Source organism: Dipodomys merriami, unplaced genomic scaffold (genome assembly GCF_024711535.1).
Source record: "Dipodomys merriami isolate MVZ:Mamm:240054 unplaced genomic scaffold, mDipMer1.0.p SCAF_42, whole genome shotgun sequence".
NCBI lineage: Eukaryota > Metazoa > Chordata > Mammalia > Rodentia > Heteromyidae > Dipodomys > Dipodomys merriami.
Genome location: NW_027205826.1, coordinates 6,203,946 through 6,222,870, shown reverse-complemented (window position 1 = coordinate 6,222,870; position 18,925 = coordinate 6,203,946). Strand labels below are relative to the sequence as shown.

The following is an 18,925-nucleotide window of genomic DNA, read 5'->3' as shown; positions in this document are numbered from 1 at the left end:
GTTGGAATGCTTTCTCACAGACACAGCACAGTCGGGTTCCTAGGCAAGAAACTGGCTCTGAGGATCTGCCTGTGGGAGATAACAACGCCCCACTGCGTCCCTTCTGATAAGTCCCCAGGGACCTGCAACCCTCAAGGAGCCCCGCTGTCCCAGGCAGGAAGAAAGTCCTCACCTAAGGATCCATCCTTCCCACCCCTGGGACCCCCTGTCCTCTCCTCCAGGACAGGTGGACCTCTGTACCCCACTGATGTGCTGATCCCAACCCTAACCCCCAAAGGGAATACAACTAGGGTTTCACGACCTCTGCTCCCCACTGGCTGACAGGCTGGATGCAGGCCCAGAGGGGAGGTAAGACCTCTACCTCCCACGTCTCTAAGACCCAAGGCTGTAAACCCCACCCCATCCTGACTCCGCTGGAGCTGGTCCCCAGGGAAGGTCTGATTCCCACCACACACCCCTTGGATTATAAGCACGTGGAATTGCCTACGGGCAAATCCACGCGGCTGCCAGTGGAGAGCTGGAAGTATCAGGTATACTTGGCCAAGGCAGGTGGCCAAATGAACATCCTAGTATTTCTGGTGACCCGATATCCACCATCCGTTAGGGCTCCTGCTTCACATCTCAGGCCATTTGGGTTTCATACCTTAACAAAGCAGGGCTGGTGACATTGCCTGGGACTCTGCCAGGCCAGTAAGCCAGCGCTGGGACCCGGTGGCCGCCTTCCCAGGTGGTCTGCTTAGCTGGACTTCCCCCTGTGAGAGGAGGCAGTGGTTGATAGACAGCAATCACTAGAAGTTTCTCTTCAGCTAACAGCTAGTGGCTGGGAGAACAGTCCCTCTTTGAGTTTCCAATAATCTCACAAAGAAATGGCTTTGTCTTTCCAATCAGCTCTTTCTCCCCAGCTAGCTACTATCTTTCAATACAAGCTTTGATTTTCCTGGACTTGACAAGCAGAGGTCTCCGGGCCCCTGGCTGAATCGTGTCATTTGATTCTCTCTATAACACAGTTCCCATGAAATGGTCTTGTGGCTTTGTGACCACGTTTCGCCCCGTGTCTCTGCATCCATGTGATTTCATCAGTCACAAGACCCCAAGACATAGTAAGTGCTTAACAACTCTTGGCTGAATAAATCAATCTGTCTTCCTGCTGATCATAATGAGACTATCTAATTAAAAGGAAAAACTATAATTATTTGAGAAAAAGGACGAGGAGGGATTCTTCCAACTACTTCAATTGCCCAACCTACTTTACATGGGTTTTATGGCTTTCTTTTGCTTTTTCCTTGAATTAATAAGTTGTTCTGATATTAAAAAGACAGTCCATGAGACTCTTATCTCCAATAAGCTACCAAAAAGCTGGAAGTGGAGATGTGGCTCAAGTGGTAGAACACAATCCAAAATCAAAATAAGCTCAGGGACAGAGTGCCCAAGCCTTAAGTTCAAGTCCCAGGACCAGCACAAAAACAAACCAAAGAAAGACAGTGTCAGTAGTAGCCCCAGTCTCTTTCCTCTTGGTGGGAAGGGTAAGACTAATCTATGTGCAATCTATGAATTTCCACATAAGCAATTAGAGAGATTATTTTTATAAGCATGAAGTCAAAAGTGACCTCTAGTATAATGATAGCCAGAGGGCTAGAAGAGATGAGGTCATGTTTTCTGGAAACATCCTGAATCTGAGTCGTGCTGAATTAACCATGACCATCTTCATCACTCCCCCACACACCCCACCCTCATCCTGGTTGAGCCAGAGGCCAAGGATTCCACACAGTTTCTCATGTCAAAAGCCTTTCCAAGGCACAGTGTGTGGCTCCCACATGCTTTGCTCCTGTGACGCCCCCCCGCCCATGGTTGGCTGGTGTGAATAATAAAAGCCATGATGGGTGGGGAGAAAAGGGACCAAGACAAGGCTTCTTCCTTCTGGAAGACACAGCCACGTGCAGAAACTTCACTGTCCCTAACACCGGAAATGCTTAGCATTCTTGGGACCAGCTCTGGAATCCCCCCAAGTGTGGATGAAAGAAACACAACGCAAAACAATCCCCCCATGCTAAGCCTACGGACTGTTTATGTTTAAGGGTGTGGACTTGGAGAAACACATTGATGTCTCTGTAGACAGTGGAAGGAGTGCTCTGACTCCCTCCAGCATTTCTCAAACATACTCTTCTCAAGAGCCATGTCTCTGATTATCCATGCACGTGGACCAGAGAACCCAGCATGGTATTGCGCATAAATGCATGTCCACGTGGCTTTGGCATGCATGATGGTTGCCTCTGCTTAAGGCCAAAAAAAGCAAAGAGTGTGAATCCACCCGCACTAGGGCCGTGGGATGCAGTCCAAGCCCCAGGAAGGACATCTGCATGGAAGCTTGGGAGTTCGGGTAGGCAAAAAGACATGGCATGTTTATCTGCCCATCTGCAGTACATGACATTCAAACAGATTTGTTTAACCTTTGAGTCCAGATGTAAGCAAAGGCCAGAGCTTACGCTCCGAGAAGCAAGCCATTCACTCTGCTCTGTGACACAGCATTCAGGTCTCTGCCTCCTGGATGTTTCCAGAAGGGTAACCTATCTCCAAATAAACTTGCTAATGAGGATTCTGCTTGTTGGCCATGACCTTCCGTGTGGACCTTTCGCAGGTGATGGACCTTCCCAATGATTTTCAGAGGGAAATATTTCCATGTGTTTGTCTTCATCAGTGGCGGTTCAGAAGCTGAAGGGATGGTGGAGCTCGGCCAGTTATTAAACCAGCATGTGGCAACGAGGTGGCAAGCCACCTGCAGCTATGCAGAAACTAAGAGGAAGAGAAGCAAGGGTCCTCTGAGAGGGGGGCCCTTGGTGTGACCACCTGGGGCTGGTCAGAACCCTGGGTTCTATCTAACAGCAGACACAGGATAAGCGAGGTATGACGTGCCCATCTATCATCCCAATTAAGTGGAGGCCTTGGTAGAAGGATCTCCGTCTGAGGCTAGCCCCAGGCAAGAAATGGGAGATTCTATCTACAAAATAACTAAAGCAAAAAAGGGCCAGATGTATGGCTCAAGTGGTACAGTGCCTACCAAGGGCAAGGTCCTAAGTTTAAAATGTGGTAATCTGCCTCCCTCCCCCCTCCACCCCCTCCCAAAAAAAAACCCAAAAAGACACATTTGTATATTATAGCCATGCAAATGATACAGACCCACCGACCTTAGGATCCATCAGTTTAGCTACTAAAGCTTAAGAGTTTTGCCAGATGTGTTGGTGGCTCAGATGGCCCAGCTACTTGGGAGGCAGAGCCAGAGCATCATGAGTTCAAGGCTAGCCCTGGGCATAAGGTAAGGAGATCCTATCTCAAACAAAACAAAAGAGCGGGGGGGTGGGGGGCACAGCTGGAGCACTTGCCTATGCTGGGTAAAGTCCCAGATCTCAATCCTCACTACTAGAAACATAAAAGGGGGAGGGGCCTTAATATGGCAACCCATCATAAAAATATGGATATAACCACCCACAATAGGGATGCTGTTATCTTCCAAACCCATTTCCCCACTGGCACTGATAGTGACAGAGAGTCCACCCAGAGTCCCCTGGGAACACCTAGAGGTATACAATACAATTTGCCTGAGCTAAACGGTCAAAAGCTGAACACCAGAAGAGCTGTTCTCGGTCCCCAGTACTTTCCAATGGCACTTCATCACCCATCGGAACTTATTGCAAGTTCAACATCATAATAATGAACCGAATCATCTATTATTTGAGCCCTGACTAAGTACCAGGTCAAGTACTCCTAAGCAGATTGCTAAGTGCTTCCTGGCATTATTTCAGTGAATCCGTATGGCCATCTTTCCAGCTAAGGTTTTTTTTTTTTTGTCTTTTGTTTTTAATTTTCAGATGAGGAAACCAAAGCTGAGGAGAGGTAAAGTAATTTACCCAAGGTCACATAGCTAGCAAGTCCTACGGCCTGGATTTGAGTCCAGGTGTAACTGCCAACACCTTCACCCTCGAAAACCATCTAGGGCAATGCTTCCTACCCTGAATGCAGGGTACACTCATGAGTGGAGAGGATTTTTTTCTTTTCTAGAGCCATGCCAAAGTCATTTTCCCACAGGTTTATGATTTAATTGGCTTGGAGAAAGGCCTAGACCTCAAAACCCTATAAAGCCCTGCCAAAGGTATAGAGCAGAACTCAAGATCAGGAAACAGACACAGTGCACTCCAAAGCTAAATGTAGCTGGGTGCCTTTTAGTCACAGACTTTCAACTGCCCATACCTTTCTACTTCTACATGCACCATAAATGGAACTTAATACATTATATACAGATAAGCTCATACCTTGAACTCTAATTCACTTTTTTATTTGGAAAGCTATTTGCTAGTTTAGAGAAGCCTTCATGCTGTGATCCACAACATCCGTATGTTAAACGTGAGGGTTGCATTTGTCTTTCCTACAGCCAGGAGAATGCATTTCAATGCATTTGTGGTTACGTTATGACTCTAATTAAAGCAGCATTTCTTACTTAAAGCCATAACTATTTGGTCTCAGCAACAAAAATATAACCAGACCTGTGATTCATGAACTTGCTTTCTTGTTCTTCCTTGGCTTCGGCCGTGAGTGACATTTTGTAAGGCATCTTGACGGGGCAGGGTGACCAAAGTACCCCACTGCCCACGCCTAGAACAGCAGCCTTGCTCAGAAAGGACCAACGCCACGTTTCACTGCGCAGAGCAGAATGGCACTGCAGACCGTGCACAAACTTCTCCAGATGAGAGAATTGCTGGGTGTGATTTTGCCATGTTAATTTTAGATTCTGAACCAGGAGCCGGTGGCTCACGCCTGTAATCCTAACAACTTAGGAGGCTGAAATACGAGGATCACAGTTCAAAGCCAACCCCAGGCAGAAGAGTCCATGAGATTCTTATCTCCAATTAACCACTGAAAAGTGGTGCTGTGGCTCAAGTGGTAGAGTACCAGCCTTGAGCACACAGAGGCTCAGGGATAGCACCCAGGCCCTGAGTTCAAACCCCAGGCAAAAAAGAAAAACAATAATTAGATTCTTAGGTTCTAGGCCTGGAAAAATCTAATTGCATAAGACTGGAATAAGGCTTTCCACTCTAGATTATTCCAGTACCAGGGGTCTAAGGACTACAGGGTAAAGAAGAAGATACCTTTCTTTAGACCAGGCAAATCTGAGCTCTAATTCCTATTCTTCTAGCTCTTTGGGTTTGGGCAGAATTCAGTGCCTTAATAGTATTGGGGTAACCACTATACTTATCTCTTAGGCTTGTGGGAATAGTCAAACAAACTCAGGCATATAAAGTTCAAAGCAAGCATTTTCTGCATAATGCTTATCACAAAAGTATCCAACATTTGCAAACCTTCTCTCAAACAAACCAAGCAGGGAGCTGGTGGCTCATGCCTGTAATCCTAGCTACTCGGAGGCAGAGATCTCAAGGATGATGGTTTGAAGACAGCGCCAAAAAAGCCTGATGTGGAGCTGGGACTCAAGTGGTAGAGCAGGAAGTAGTAGCCTTGAGGGAAAAAGCTAAGGGACTGTGCCTAGGTCCTAAGATAAAGCCCCAGGACTAGATAACCAAACTTATTGGCCTGTAGATACACAAGAACACAGCTGGTAGACTTGCAAGCTCGCACATGAAGATTTGATATGTCCTCTAGTAGTAGGCAATGATTTGGATTCCTAGCCCTTCCCAAAGCTGGCCCAAGCGAACACACATTCCTTTCTATTCTCTGTCTGTCCCCCAAGGACATCAACACCTGTGGTTCCTGTAGGAGTCTGTTCTGAGACTCTTCTAGAACCTTCTACAGCATCAAGGCATTTCTAAATACAAGTGCGTGGCCTTGTCAAGGATGTTCATAGTACACGAGTTTCCTGTCTCACCCCAGACAGGATCAACGTCCTTTACTCCTGCCTTGATTGTCCCACATGCAGCATCAATGACCTTTCCCGTCTGAGCTCCTGCAACCCCCCCCCCTCCTCACTGGACAGCAGGTCCTGGGATCTGAGCTATTCCCAGTGGAAAGGTCACACAACCACCTGATAGCAGTAAATTACAGACAACCGAGGTCACCCAGCAGTGCAGGGGCCAAATTCAACGGAATGTTTCCTCATCACCCAGGGACAGGAAGGAACACTTCTGCTCTTCGAATAAAGCGAGGAGCGATTTTCCAGACAGAGCAGCAATCTGTCGAATGGGGAGGAAGAGCCGTGTCAGGTCAGTCCCCGGTAGGAACGGGTCTGGAAGGGAGAAGAAGGGACAGCTTCTGGGAGCCAGGTCTCCTGAGCGGGCAGGGCCTTGCAGATGGATCTGTTTCCTTTGGAGAGAGGCAGAGCAGCTCTGCTCTACCCTCCCCTTCAGCCTTCCCCCACACCCCCACTCCCTCTACCCCTGCATCCCCTAGCTCCAGTTTCTGCTCATCCCAGCAGGGAACAAGCCAGGCCAAGTGGAGCATCCTTGCTCCAGTAGGGGTGGGAAGATTGCTCCAGGAGACGCTGTCTCATCCCATCAGCTGAGCAGGTGGCCTGGCCAGGAATGGAAAGGGAAGATGAGCCGGGGTAGCTGGGGGATGGCGGGACCCTGGGAACAGGACAAGACAGAGCACGTGGCCTGACGTAGCAGGCTGGCTTGGGGAGAAACAGGACTGTGAGTACTGTTTGTCCTGCGCTGTTGCGAAAACACGAACTGTCTTCTCTCTTTCATCTGCTCCAGAGCCTGGCCCCCTTCACGGTGGGGTGTGGGAGGAACCCCCCGCTGAGGAGGAACTGGGGTGAGGAGGAGCAGGTAGTCCAGAGGGACCCATTCTCCTGCTGCACACAGGGTTCTGCCTGGCTTCCCAGAACCCCCTGCAGGAGCAGGTGACAGCAAGCTGATGAGAGTTCATGATGAGAGTTCACAGGAAGGGGATCTTCACCCCTACACATCTGACTTTCATGCAAAGTCTGAGTTCTAACAAGAGGGGGGGAGAGAGAGGGGAGGGAGGGAGGGAAGGAGAGAAAAAAGGAAGGAAGGAAGGAAGGAAGGAAGGAAGGAAGGAAGAAGGAAGGGAGGGAGGGAGGAAGGAAGGGAGGGAGGGAGGAAGGAAGGAAGGAAGGAAGGAAGGAAGGAAGGAAGGAAGGAAGGAAGGAAGGAAGGGAGGGAGGAAAGAAGGAAGGAAGGAAGGAAAGAAGGAAGGAAGGAAAGAAAGAGGCTGGGAAAATGGCTCAATGGTAGAGTGCTTGCCTCGCATACAGGAGGCTCTGGGTTTAATTCCTCAGCACCACATAAACAGAAAAAGCCAGAAGTGGCGCTGTGGCTCAAGTGGTAGAGTGCTAGCCTTGAGCTGAAGAACTGAGGGACAGCACACAGGCCCAGAGTTCAAGTCCCATAACTGGCACAAAAAAAAAAAAAGAAAGAAAGAAAGAAAAAAGAACTAAAGAAAGATAGAAAGGAAAAGAAAGATAGAAAGGAAAAGAAAGATAGAAAGAAAAAGAAAGAAAGAAAGGAAGGAAGGAAGGGAGGGAGGAAGGAAAAGGAAGGAAGGAAGAAGGAAAGAAAGAAAGAGAAAGAAAGAAAGAAAGAAAGAAAGAAAGAAAGAAAGAAAGAAAGAAAGAAAGAAAGAAAGAAAGAAAGAAAGAAAGAAAGAAAAGAAAGAGGCTGGGAAAGTGGCTCAATGGTAGAGTGCTTGCCTCGCATACAGGAGGCTCTGGGTTTAATTCCTCAGTACCACATAAACAGAAAAAGCCAGAAGTGGCACTGTGGCTCAAGTGGTAGAGCGCTAGCCTTGAGCTGAAGAACTGAGGGACAGCACCCAGGCCCAGAGTTCAAGCCCCATAACTGGCCAAAAAAAGAAATAAAGAAATAAAGAAAAAGGAACTAAAGAAAGATAGAAAGGAAAAGCAAGAAAGGAAGGAAGGAAGGAAGAAAGAAAGAAGGAAGGAAAGAAAGAAACAAAGAAAGAAAGAAAAAAGGAAAGAAAGAAAGAAGCACCCACCCTAATACCAATCACATATTCAAGTGCTGGGCCCCAAAGATAGGCTATCAAGCCACAAGGATGGTCAGAAAGCCCTGCCCCCAAACAGGGTGTGACCAGAAGATGGCCTGCAATCTACTCAGAACAAAGTTTCTCAAGGCAGATGCCCAGAACATTCTTCATATTGGCTATCTGTTATTTAGGTTGTCTGGCACTTGCATAAGTATTTTCCAACTTTCTTCCAACTCTTCTCTTGGTGGGGGACACCCAGGTCATCTGGGCTAGGAATGAAGTTATGAGCAAAGACCCCATCTGACCCCATCTGACTCTCTCCACTGTCCATGGGGCGGGGGGGGGGGGGAGAGAGGGGCGCACCACCCACACCCATAAGAGAGGGGAGGAAACAGAACTTCCTGAGCTGATAAAGTGGCTGAAAGGAGATTCAAAGCCCTCCATCCTCCTGGGCCTCAGTTTCCCCATTCAGTTAGGAAGGTGGTTGGAATACAGGTTACTGAGGTTATCTTCAAACTCTGGCATTCTTTGAATGTGAGGATATTCCTGGGGATGTTGTTACTGTCTTATCTCACATATAGTTTTTGGCTCTCTGACCATCGTAGTACGTACCTGTTCTTTTTATTTTTATTTTGTCAGTCATGGGGCTTGAACTCTGGCCTGGGCACTGTACCTAAGCTCTTCAGCTCAAGGTGAGCATTCTACACTTGAGCCACAGTGTCACTTCTGGTTTTCTGGTGGTTTATTGGAGATAGGAGTCTCACGGTCTTTCCTGCCCGGGCTGGCTTTGAACCTCGATCCTCAGATCTCAGCCTCCTGAGTAGCTAGGATTACAGGCATGAGCCACAATGCCCAGCATGTTAGTTTTTTTTTAATGCAATAAATAATCTGAGTGAGAGGGGGTAGAGTGGAGAGCAAGTGCTTAAAGGGCACAGATTTTTCTTTCTTCTATTTATATGGAACTAGGATCTGAACTCAGGGCCTACCTGTGACTTGCTAGGCAGGTGCTCTAGCACTTGATCCATGCCACCAGCCTGGATAGACTTTTCTTTTGGAGATAATGGAAATGTTTTAGAACCAGACAGAGGTGGCAACTGTAGCACGCTGTGAGTTTGCTAAGTGGCACTGAATTATACACTTTAAATTGGTTAGTGTGTATTACATTCAATTTTAAAAGTAACTGTCACGTTCTCTCACTCTTCAAATGATTTCACATTGCTTCAGAATTAAAGCCATTCACTGGGAAACGGCTTTCACATATTGACCATACTCTCTATCTGACCTGGTAAGTGCAAACTTCAAATGCGCAGGTTCGTGGGCAGTTCTGACCTCTGGTCTTCACACCCCTGCCCAGACTCCCCGCCCTACCTCCCTGCAAATCCCTGGCTGTCTCCTATTGTACTCTAGAACTCAAACCACCAAGGGAAATAAGTGCACATGGACTTCTCTTCCATGTGTACTGCCAATATGGCAGCCATGACTCCAACCTTGAAGTGTGGATAGTGAGACTGAGGGACTGATTCGAACTTAAGTTTCATTTACTAGTGTCTGCCAAAGGACTTACTAAATGCAAGATGTGCCGAGTGCGGTGGTGCATGCCTATAATCCCAGTACCAGAGAGGCTGAAGCAGGAGGAATGAGAATTCAAGAATAAGCTGGACTAAATGGTGAGTTCCAGACTTTGTCTCAAGTTAACAACAATAATTAATTAATTAATTAATTAACAATGATAATGCCACAGCTTGCCGGGTCCATCCCACAGAGGAATTTACATTGCTATCAAGCCCTTGGTTTGTGCTGAGGATGCTTGCTAGTTGGGGATACATCTGATGAGCAGTAATGGGAATGGAAGTTGTGGCCTGCCTCCCAGTGACCGCAGGCCTGCCTGGGAGACATGGGTGCTCTTGGCTAGCCGTTCTCTGATGGATGTGGTCGTGATTACCAGCCACATCGGCATCACCTGAGCAGCACTGCAAATGCAGACCCACCCTCCCCACCCCAGACCTCCTGGGACAGAGCCCAGGCCCTGCCTTTTAGCAGAATCCCCAGGACTGTCTGCACATCTCAGCCTGAGAAAAAGTTGCTTTACACCATCTATCACTCCTGCAGGCCAGGGCCTTTGTTGACTTTGGATCTCCAGGATTGTGCACAGCTCTTCAAACATAGTAGGTACTCAATAAAAGGATGGATGGGGAAAAGTAGGTGCTTGATATATGCTTGTAAGAGTCAAAAAAGGAGGAAGAGGAGAAAGGGAAGGAGGAAGGGGACAGAATGGAAAGTTGTCCAGCTAGCCAACTTATTTCTTATCTGGCAAAGAGGTTCCAAGTGACCAGGACCCCACTCTACATCCTGAAACCAGAGTCACTATCTTAAAACCAATTCTTAAAGAAGAAAGAGTCCAATAAGGTATTTTGCAGACAGAAGCCAAGCAGGTCACCTTCTTAGGGTGCACAGGAAGGTTCTGAATCAAGACCCTTCTAAGCTTTCTGAATGAGCCTTGCATGCAGCTGAGATGATAAATGTAAGCCACCACACCTAGCTCAGCTATTTCTCATCATCTTCTGCTATGAGCATCTTGTAGATAAATAATGTGCTTGGCTAGTTTTTTTTTTTTTTTTTTTTTTGTCTTTCCTTAAGACAAATGCTTTCCCGAGGAAGCCAGGCATTGAAAAGCACATGAGCATTTTTCAAGAGCTTTGTTCTGTATGCCTCGCTCTCCCCTGCTCAGCTCCAACAGTCACAGCCCCTGTGAGGAGCTTTCCTAGAGCAGATGGGAGCTGAGCTGGAGGCTGGAGGCTCAAGGCTGGACAGCCTGGAAGGCAGCCTGGTGTAGTGGGGCCAGCACCGTTTCACCACAGGGACAAGCCTGGCTCCATCTCACAAGCTGTGTGGCCCTGGAAAAGTGACTTCACCTTTCCAAGCCTCTCTCTTCATCTATAAACAAAGCTCTCTCTGCTTACCTTTCCCTGGTGTAGGGGTTTAGAGACACCATCTCTAAAAGCCTTGTATAGTTGTGCACTAAATATGCCCTGGAATGAATAAAGTGAATGAATAGTTGGATGGAGAGAGAAGAGGAGAGGAGGAGGCAGGAGGAAAGCAAAGACAAAGTGAGTCTCTTAGGGGCTTGGGGTTTTTTTTTGGGGGGTGGCGGGGGTTCAGCAGGGAGCACAGGGAGCAAAGATAGCAGGGTGGTCCAGGCTCATCAGATGCTCCCTCCAGCCCCAGTGGCTTCTTCTCGATGTCTGGGGAGGCCAGGCCCATGTTGCTCTTTCACAGAGAGGCCCCTAAGGTCCAGTCAGCCTTCCCAGAGGTAGAATCCCCTCCTCCCACACTGACTAACCCCAGCTGAGCCTCTAACCTTGATGGGTTTGCCACAGACCGGTGAAGGGACCCATGCTGCCTGCCAGCTCACACTTCTGAGCCCATGGTCCATTGTCACCTAGAAAACCAAGGAAAAAGCACAAGGAGGTGGTGAGTGGGCAGGGAAGCTTCCACATTTTCTCGCTCCCTGGCCCCATATCCCCGCACACAGCAGGACTGGAAAAGCAAAAGACTTGGAAAAGCAAATAGGAACCCTAACTTTATAAAGACATGCTCCTGCCTGGGGTAGTGGTATATGCCAGGAATCTCAACATTTGGGAGGCTGAGGCAGAAGGATCTTCCGTTTGAGACCAGCCTGAGATAAACAGAAAGAGTTACTCTGTCTCTCTGTGTGTCTCTCTGAGACAGTCTCCCTAAGTAAGTCTAGATGTTACTGCCTCAGCTTCCCAAGTCTTGGGTTATAGGGATGTGCCACCATGCCCAAGTAAAATCATTTCTCAGAAAAAGACAAAACAATAACAACAACAATGTAGTGTCCTTGATAGGAGCCTGTCTGTTCTGGGCTCTGCGCTAGAGGCCAGCTTTCTCTACCAAGGGTTCCCCACCTTGAGCCTCTGGTCTAACATCCCTGTGTCTGTTCATACAGGTTTAGCAACCCCATTTGCTATGTCATCAGTGTCCCTCTCAGTCCAGCAACTGTTTACTGAGCATCTGACACACACTCTGTTCTTCACACACAGCATCTTAGAACCTCCCACTGTGCTGTGGAGTACGCACCATTATTTATGAGCTCATTTCCCCACATTTAGAGGATTAAGCCAACTCTCCACCATAGTGAAATGCAGATTCAGATCCAGATCTCAACTTGACCCACAGCTAATCAGCACCTCTGGGGCCAGCCAGGCGCAAGCTCTGTCAGTCACAAACCTTTCCAGGACTTGGCCTTGGAGGATCCAACAGACACATACTCAGCCAACAAACATTCAGGGCCCCAAGTTCAAAGGGAACCCCTGCTCTGTTTGCAAAGTTTGTTCTGATCAAGCTCAGCTCTTCCCAGGGTATCCCCTAGATTGTGCTGGGCTGGCTGGATTATCACTTTACCTGTAAACCAGAAGAAGGTGTTTTCTTTCGCTGTGTGGTCAACTTTGTCCTTAATCTGCCCTACTAGATGGTCCATCTCCCGGAGTGCAGCACGGTATGGTGTTTGGCTCCCTGGGTTTACCGATGGCTGGATCTTAGGTAAGGGCACATGCATGTGGGCCAAGCCCAAGTAGAGCAGGAAGGGTCTTCCACTGGTGCTGAAGCAAACAGGAGAACCAAGAGGTGACTGCAGGAAGCTGGCCTGTCTGCTCCACAGCCTCAATGAGTCTTGCTGACCTCTGGGAAAATCCTTCACAGGGTCAGCATCCTAGGCTTAGGAAGGACATGTTTGTCTATAACCCTATAAGCAATGTGGAAGTCATTCATCCAGCCAATAAAAATGAGGCTCACATAAGTACTAGTTAATGTCCTTTCACAATTACTGAGAAAGTATTACAGGGGACTCTTGTTGTCTGTGTTCATGCTCATAAGAACCCCCAAACTCCCCATTTCAGACAGTGAGTCAGAAACTAAATGAGACAAAAAGACTTGTCCTGGGTCTGTCTCTAACTAGTAAAGGACAGTCTGGATTTGAACTTGGGACTGGCCAAGAACAAAGTCCTATACTCTAAACAGCTGTACTTTGAATCGAACTTATCATGTCCCTTCAAAGAATGAGTAGAAGCTGGGCATGAGTAGCTCATGCCATTTATCCCAGCTATGCACAGGCTGAGATCTGAGGATCCCAATTTGAAGGGAGCTTAGACAGGAAACTCCATGGGACTCTTACTTCCAATTAATCACCAAAAAGCCAGAAGTGGAACGGTGGCTCATGTGGTAGAGTACCAGACTTAGGTAAAAAAGCTAAGGGATGGTGCCCAGGCCCCAACACACACACACACACACACACACACACACACACACACACACACACACACGCACGCACACATGCACACACGCATACACGCATACACGCACATGCAATGAAGGGAAGGCTCAGATGACCATGGGGAATCTCAAAGGTTCACAAGATGCCAAGGGATATTTAAATCAGGTATCTGTTTTATACTAACCCTGATTCCCTGCAGAATGTCAGGCTTGGAGGAGCTGGGATGGTCTCCACTGAGAGCTGTCTGTCCCCATTCCATGCCAGCACATGGAACTGTCACCCCGCCCTACTTTTCCTCTTCCACCTTCAAGGAGCCCCTTCCCACAGGCCACACCCAGGGCGGGGCAATAAAGAGGACACAGAAGGATAATGAGTACACTCAGCCACGTGCATTCACAGAAGCTGGCAGTGATGGCTCACACCTGTAATTCTAGCTACTCAGGAGGCTGAGATCTGGAGGATCATGATTCCAATAAAGTCCCAGAGACTGTATCTCCAATGAACCCGTAGTAAAGTCCAAAAGACTCTATCTTCAATGAACCGGCAAAATGCCAGATTGAAGGCATGGCTCAAGTGGTAAAGTGCCAGCCTTGAGTGAAAAGGCCAAGCAAGTGTGGTAGAACTCCAGCAATCCAAGCACGCAGGAGACCCTGATTTTCTTTTTTTTTGGGGGGGGTGAGAGGAAGTAGGGAGTGAGAGATATTAAGAGAGAGGTAACAGAAGCTGAGTATTTTTGATACTGGCACAGCCAGAAATTTGACTCATTTAAGTTAAATTCAGGAAAATTAAGTAAAATTAAAAATTCAGCGTCTCCTATGTCACAACACAGATCAGCCATAAGGATGTTGCCCTAAATGAAATAAGCTAGTCATGAAAGCATAGATACTGAAGTGTTCCACTTGCATGGGCTCCTTAGAGCACTTAAATTCAGAGACAGAAGTAGAGTGGCAGAGTGACCTGGGAGTTGCCGGGGAAAGAAAAGGCAGTTCATGTTTAACGGGTACACAGTTTCCTTTAGGAAAGGTGAAATGTTCTTAAAACAAAGATTAGAGATACGGTATACTTAATGCTGCCAAATACCACATTAAACACACATACACAGGACACAGACATGGACACGAACATGATAAATTATACAGGATGCTAGACATTCACTGAAGCCAAAGGAGGGTACAAATAGGAGTGGATGACAAAGGTTCAATAGCTATGTGCGTATGACATATAAAATAATATGTTATGAAATGAACTCCACAAAAAGGAAACAAGAGCTATTTTTTCAGTTGACACTGTTTTTGTTTTCTTTTCCTCTTGTCTCCTTAGTTTATTTGTATTTGGAAGGGTAAAGGGGAGACACAGAAAAGGTGGAACAAAGGGTGAACAAATACAACCGTGGTAGTCATTAGACACTACGTGGAAAATGAACTGTGCATCTTGTGAGTGGGGATGGGAGGGAAAAACTGGGAAAGAGCAAGGGAAGGGGAGACACGGTTCAAAAACAATTGCACTCATGACCTGATTCATATAACTGTAACCCTTCGGTGTATCAACTCTACAATGGCAATAAAAAATAAAAATAAAATGGTGAAGAGAATAAATATTATGTCACACATATGTGCATATATACACTTGCAGTGTATGTATCTATATTGCACATGTATCTCATACGAGTATATATAGGTATAGTGTGTGTATTATATGCATCTGCATATGTATAGGTATAGTGTGTGTATTATATGCATATGCATATGTATGTGTATAGGGTACGCATACACAGCTTTCTATAACTTCAGATTCTGCATGCATGGTTCCAAGCAACCACGGATGGGAAAAAAAATTTAGATAGAAAAAATATCATGTCTGTATTGAACATGGACTGACTTTTCTCGTTACTATTGCCTAGACAATACTATATAACAACTATTTATGGAGCATTTAGATTGTATTAGATGTCACCAATCATCTAGAGATGATGTAAAGTGTACCATATTATGGTCCCCCTGGATTGGGGGACGAGGGGTCTAGGGGTCCTGGAACCAATCCTCTGCAGACATTGGGGGGGCAACTATGTAATACAGTAAAATACTCTCACCCTGCATTTTTGGGGCCCTTACCTCAACTCAAGTGCTCAGTACCCACAGATAGCTAGCGATACAGATAGCTAGTGAATGAGCACATGCCTGAGTTGGCGGCCATTTTCTTATAGCAACAATAAGATCCTAATACCCTCTGCTGACTAAGGAATCCAAGAAATGCCTTCAGTGTCCCCACACACAGTGGGCAGGTCCTACCTTCAAGGACGTCCTCCAGTAGGAGAAGACAGAATGCCCATGGCATCAAAGCAGGACAGGTAAGCCCCCAGGAATCCTGAGGAACTTCTACTCCAGGTCCAGACATCCCAGAGGGACTTTTTGCCAGTTTTATGTAGAAGACATGTGCGTGTCCTTCTTTACTGCATGATAGCCTAAAACGTGCTAGGGCCTGGGGTCGTGGTGTTTGCGGAAGAGTGGGCTGGAGCTGGGTTAGTACAGGAGGCCGGGGCTCCTCACCTAGCCTGCTGGATGAACTGGGCTGCTTTCTCTGCGTACTTCTCTGCAAGGCTGCTCAGGTTCACAGGCTGCTCCACGATGTTGAGGTTTTCATAAAGAGGAAGGGCCACCTCCGTGTAACAGTCTCTCTCCAGGCTCCTGGGTGGAAAGCACAGCTAGAGGCGTGTTCATTTCCACAAACTGAGTAGGCACAGAGCAGAACAGAAGGTGACAGGGAGAAATCTGAGGCACTTAGTGGGCTGGCTCCTAATGGCTTAGCCAGTCCATCACTTCCTCCAAACATAAAACCAGCATCAGCATCACACACCTTCCTCCATTCCCTCTGAACAGATGTGGGTGCTCCCGGACAAGCCAGCTATTCTGTAAAGTTCACTAGGATGCCTACAAATGCTGGCTTTGCAGGGAGATGCAGCAGGGGTCTAGCAGGGTAGGGGATTTCAAGGCAGATCCTCCAGTCCACTAGCAGCCCCATCGTTGGCTTTCTCTATGTCCAACCCAAGTGACAGCCTCTGTGACCAGCAGGCAATACCTAGTTTTGTCCTACGTCCATGATCAGGCCTTGAGATCACACGGTGTTTGGCCATCAATATATAAGATGGCCTAGAACAATGTTAAGTCTTTTTTGTGCCAATACTGAGGCTTGAACTCAGGGCACATGGGCACTGCCCCTTATCTATTTTGCTCAAGGCTGTTATTCTACCACTTGAGCTACAGCTCCACTTCTGGCTTTTTGCTGGCTCACTGGAGATAAAGAGTCTCATGGGCTTTCCTGCGCAAGCTGGCTTCGGAACTGGGATTTTCAGATCTCAACCTCCCAAGTAGCTAGGATTGCAGGCGTGAACCACCAACACCTGGCCGTCTAATTTTAATATGGATTAAAAGACTTGTTAGCACCAGAGAGAGAGACAATGAGAGACTGGCCAATACAACTCATACCTTGATGTATTACCAGTGCATTTACAGGTATAACACTCATACCTCAGTTAGGGAGGCAGAAACAGATGCTGTCCATTTGTAAGATGTATCTGAAGGGCCTGGGAATCTCCTTAAAATGTAGTTCTGGGGCTGGGCACTGGTGGCTCACACCTGTAATCCTAGTTACTCAAGAGGCTACAATTTGACGATTATAATTCCAAGCTAGCTTTGGCAGGAAAGTCCAGTGAAATTCTTTTTTTTTTTGGGGGGGGGGTCCAGTTGTGGGGCTTGAACTGTGGGCCTGGGCGTTGTCCCTCAGCGCTTGAGCTCAAGGCTAGCGCTCTACCACTTGAGCCACAGCGCCACTTCCGGCTTTTTTCTTTTTGCTTATGTGGTGCTGAGGAATCGAACCCAGGGCCTCAGGCATGCAAGGCAAGAGCTCTACCACTGAACCATCTTCCCAGCCCTGAAATTCTTATCTGTTTAAACACCAGAAAACCAGAAGTGGAACTGTGGCTCAAAATGGTAAAGCACTAGCCTTGAGCAAAAGAGCTCAAGGACAGCGCCCAGGCCCCGAGTTCAAATCTCATGACTGACTGACCAAAAAAAAAAAAAAAAGAATGCAGACCTGGGGTCAGGTCTGAATTCTTACATTTCCAATGAGCAACCAGCTGATATCTACAATGCTGATCCAACAATCAGCAGAGAGGACATGGGCTCTGGACTCTGAGGGGCCCACATGGGAATTTCCATTCATCTCTTACTAACTCCGGTGTGAACTGAACCAAGTTCAAGCACCTTACCTGTAAAGTAGGTAAATGACTGCCTCACACAGGAGTCATGGGATTACAGGGAAGTGTAGGTAGTTCCCAGAATGCAACCATTTCCAAATAAATAGCCATAACTACAGTAACTATTGTGGATTAATGAGCCAGCTGAGCTTCAGTAAGCAACTTAGACACCTGTGGCCCTAGAAAGAACCTGAGCGTAGACTGAGCAGTGGCACTCAGCGCCAGCGTTTACTTACTACCTACATAAGGCTTAGCATCCTTTCTCCTCATGATGCCATTGCTCAATCATGCAGAACATTCAGGAAATACAAAGAGAAAAACTGATACCCTTTCCATTTCACAAGCTGAGGGAGCCCTTAGCAACATTCTGTTTCATCTCTCCAGACTCTCTCTCTCCGTAGTGCCACAAAGGTATGGATGCAAAGCCAGGGTCCGGTGGCTCATGACTGTAATCCTAGCTACCTGGGAGGCTGAATTCTGAGGATCTTGAACAGCCAAATCCAAGAGACTCTTATCTCCAATTAACCACCAAAAAATTGGAAGTGGAAGTGTGGCTCAAGTGGTATAATGCCAGCCTGGAGCAAAAAGAAGCTAAGCAAGGTCCTGAGTTCAATCCCAGGGAAGTACCAGCACAGGAAAGGAAAACAAAAACAAAAACAAAAACAAAAACAAAAAAGATATGAAATAGAGGTCGTGAGCATCGCACTGATGACCTGCTTCTGGCTTTTTACTTACGGTTACATCATGTGCATTTTCCCATTTCGTTAAACTATTCCTGAAAACATCCTGTTCGGTAGCTGGACACCATTCCAATGTCAAGACTTGTCTGATGAGTAGAAGCTCTCTCTCAATCTCTTTCTCCTCCTCTCCTCCTCTCTTTCTCAATCTTTCTCTCCTTCCCTCCCCTCACCTTTATTCTCTTTTGTCTTGTTCCTCTCTCCCCCCCCCTTTCCCTCCCTATCCCCCCCTCCTGAGGTCAGATGAGTGGTACAGGAACAAAGCCAGCAGGAAGAGGGTAGAAGTCCCCTCTGCTGGAGGCCTGCATAGTTCAAAGCTCTCTCCAGCTGAGCTAAACAATCCAAGACACCTGGGGAAAATTCTTACAGGAAAAAAAAAAGTCATCTCTCTCCTCTTTGTATCCAAATAATGCAAATAATGCATTTACAGTGCCCTGGAGGTATTTGCTGTCTAGACTCTCTGCCATCTGCATCTTCTCCTTTGGATATCCCCTTGTTCTTGGACATGAAATGTTGAATGGCATTACCTGGATGAGCCAGCGTCCAGTGGACATGGCGGACAAGGAGGGTGGTTATAGCCCGGGGTATCAGTACACCCCATATCATGGCTGTATGGAATTCCAAAGTAGTAATCAAAACCTGGAAGAGAAACATCTGGTTAGTGCCCCTCCCCCACACTCAGCTGCTTCTCAATGT

At 47.2% G+C, this 18,925-nt stretch overlaps 1 protein-coding gene across 3 annotated transcripts in view; it reads right to left on the bottom strand.

Moving 5' to 3' along the window:
• The window catches only part of Arsg (arylsulfatase G), a 113,704-nt gene that overhangs the window by 22,804 nt on the left and 71,975 nt on the right, over positions 1 to 18,925 (bottom strand). For all 3 annotated transcript variants that reach the window (XM_069993148.1, XM_069993149.1, XM_069993150.1), the window contains exons 5-9: positions 18,757 to 18,868; positions 15,787 to 15,924; positions 12,373 to 12,569; positions 11,309 to 11,389; positions 644 to 752 (exon numbers count right to left, since the gene is read on the bottom strand). In XM_069993148.1, coding sequence (XP_069849249.1) covers positions 644 to 752; positions 11,309 to 11,389; positions 12,373 to 12,569; positions 15,787 to 15,924; positions 18,757 to 18,868 — 637 coding nt within the window. The remainder of the gene's footprint in view (positions 1 to 643; positions 753 to 11,308; positions 11,390 to 12,372; positions 12,570 to 15,786; positions 15,925 to 18,756; positions 18,869 to 18,925) is intronic.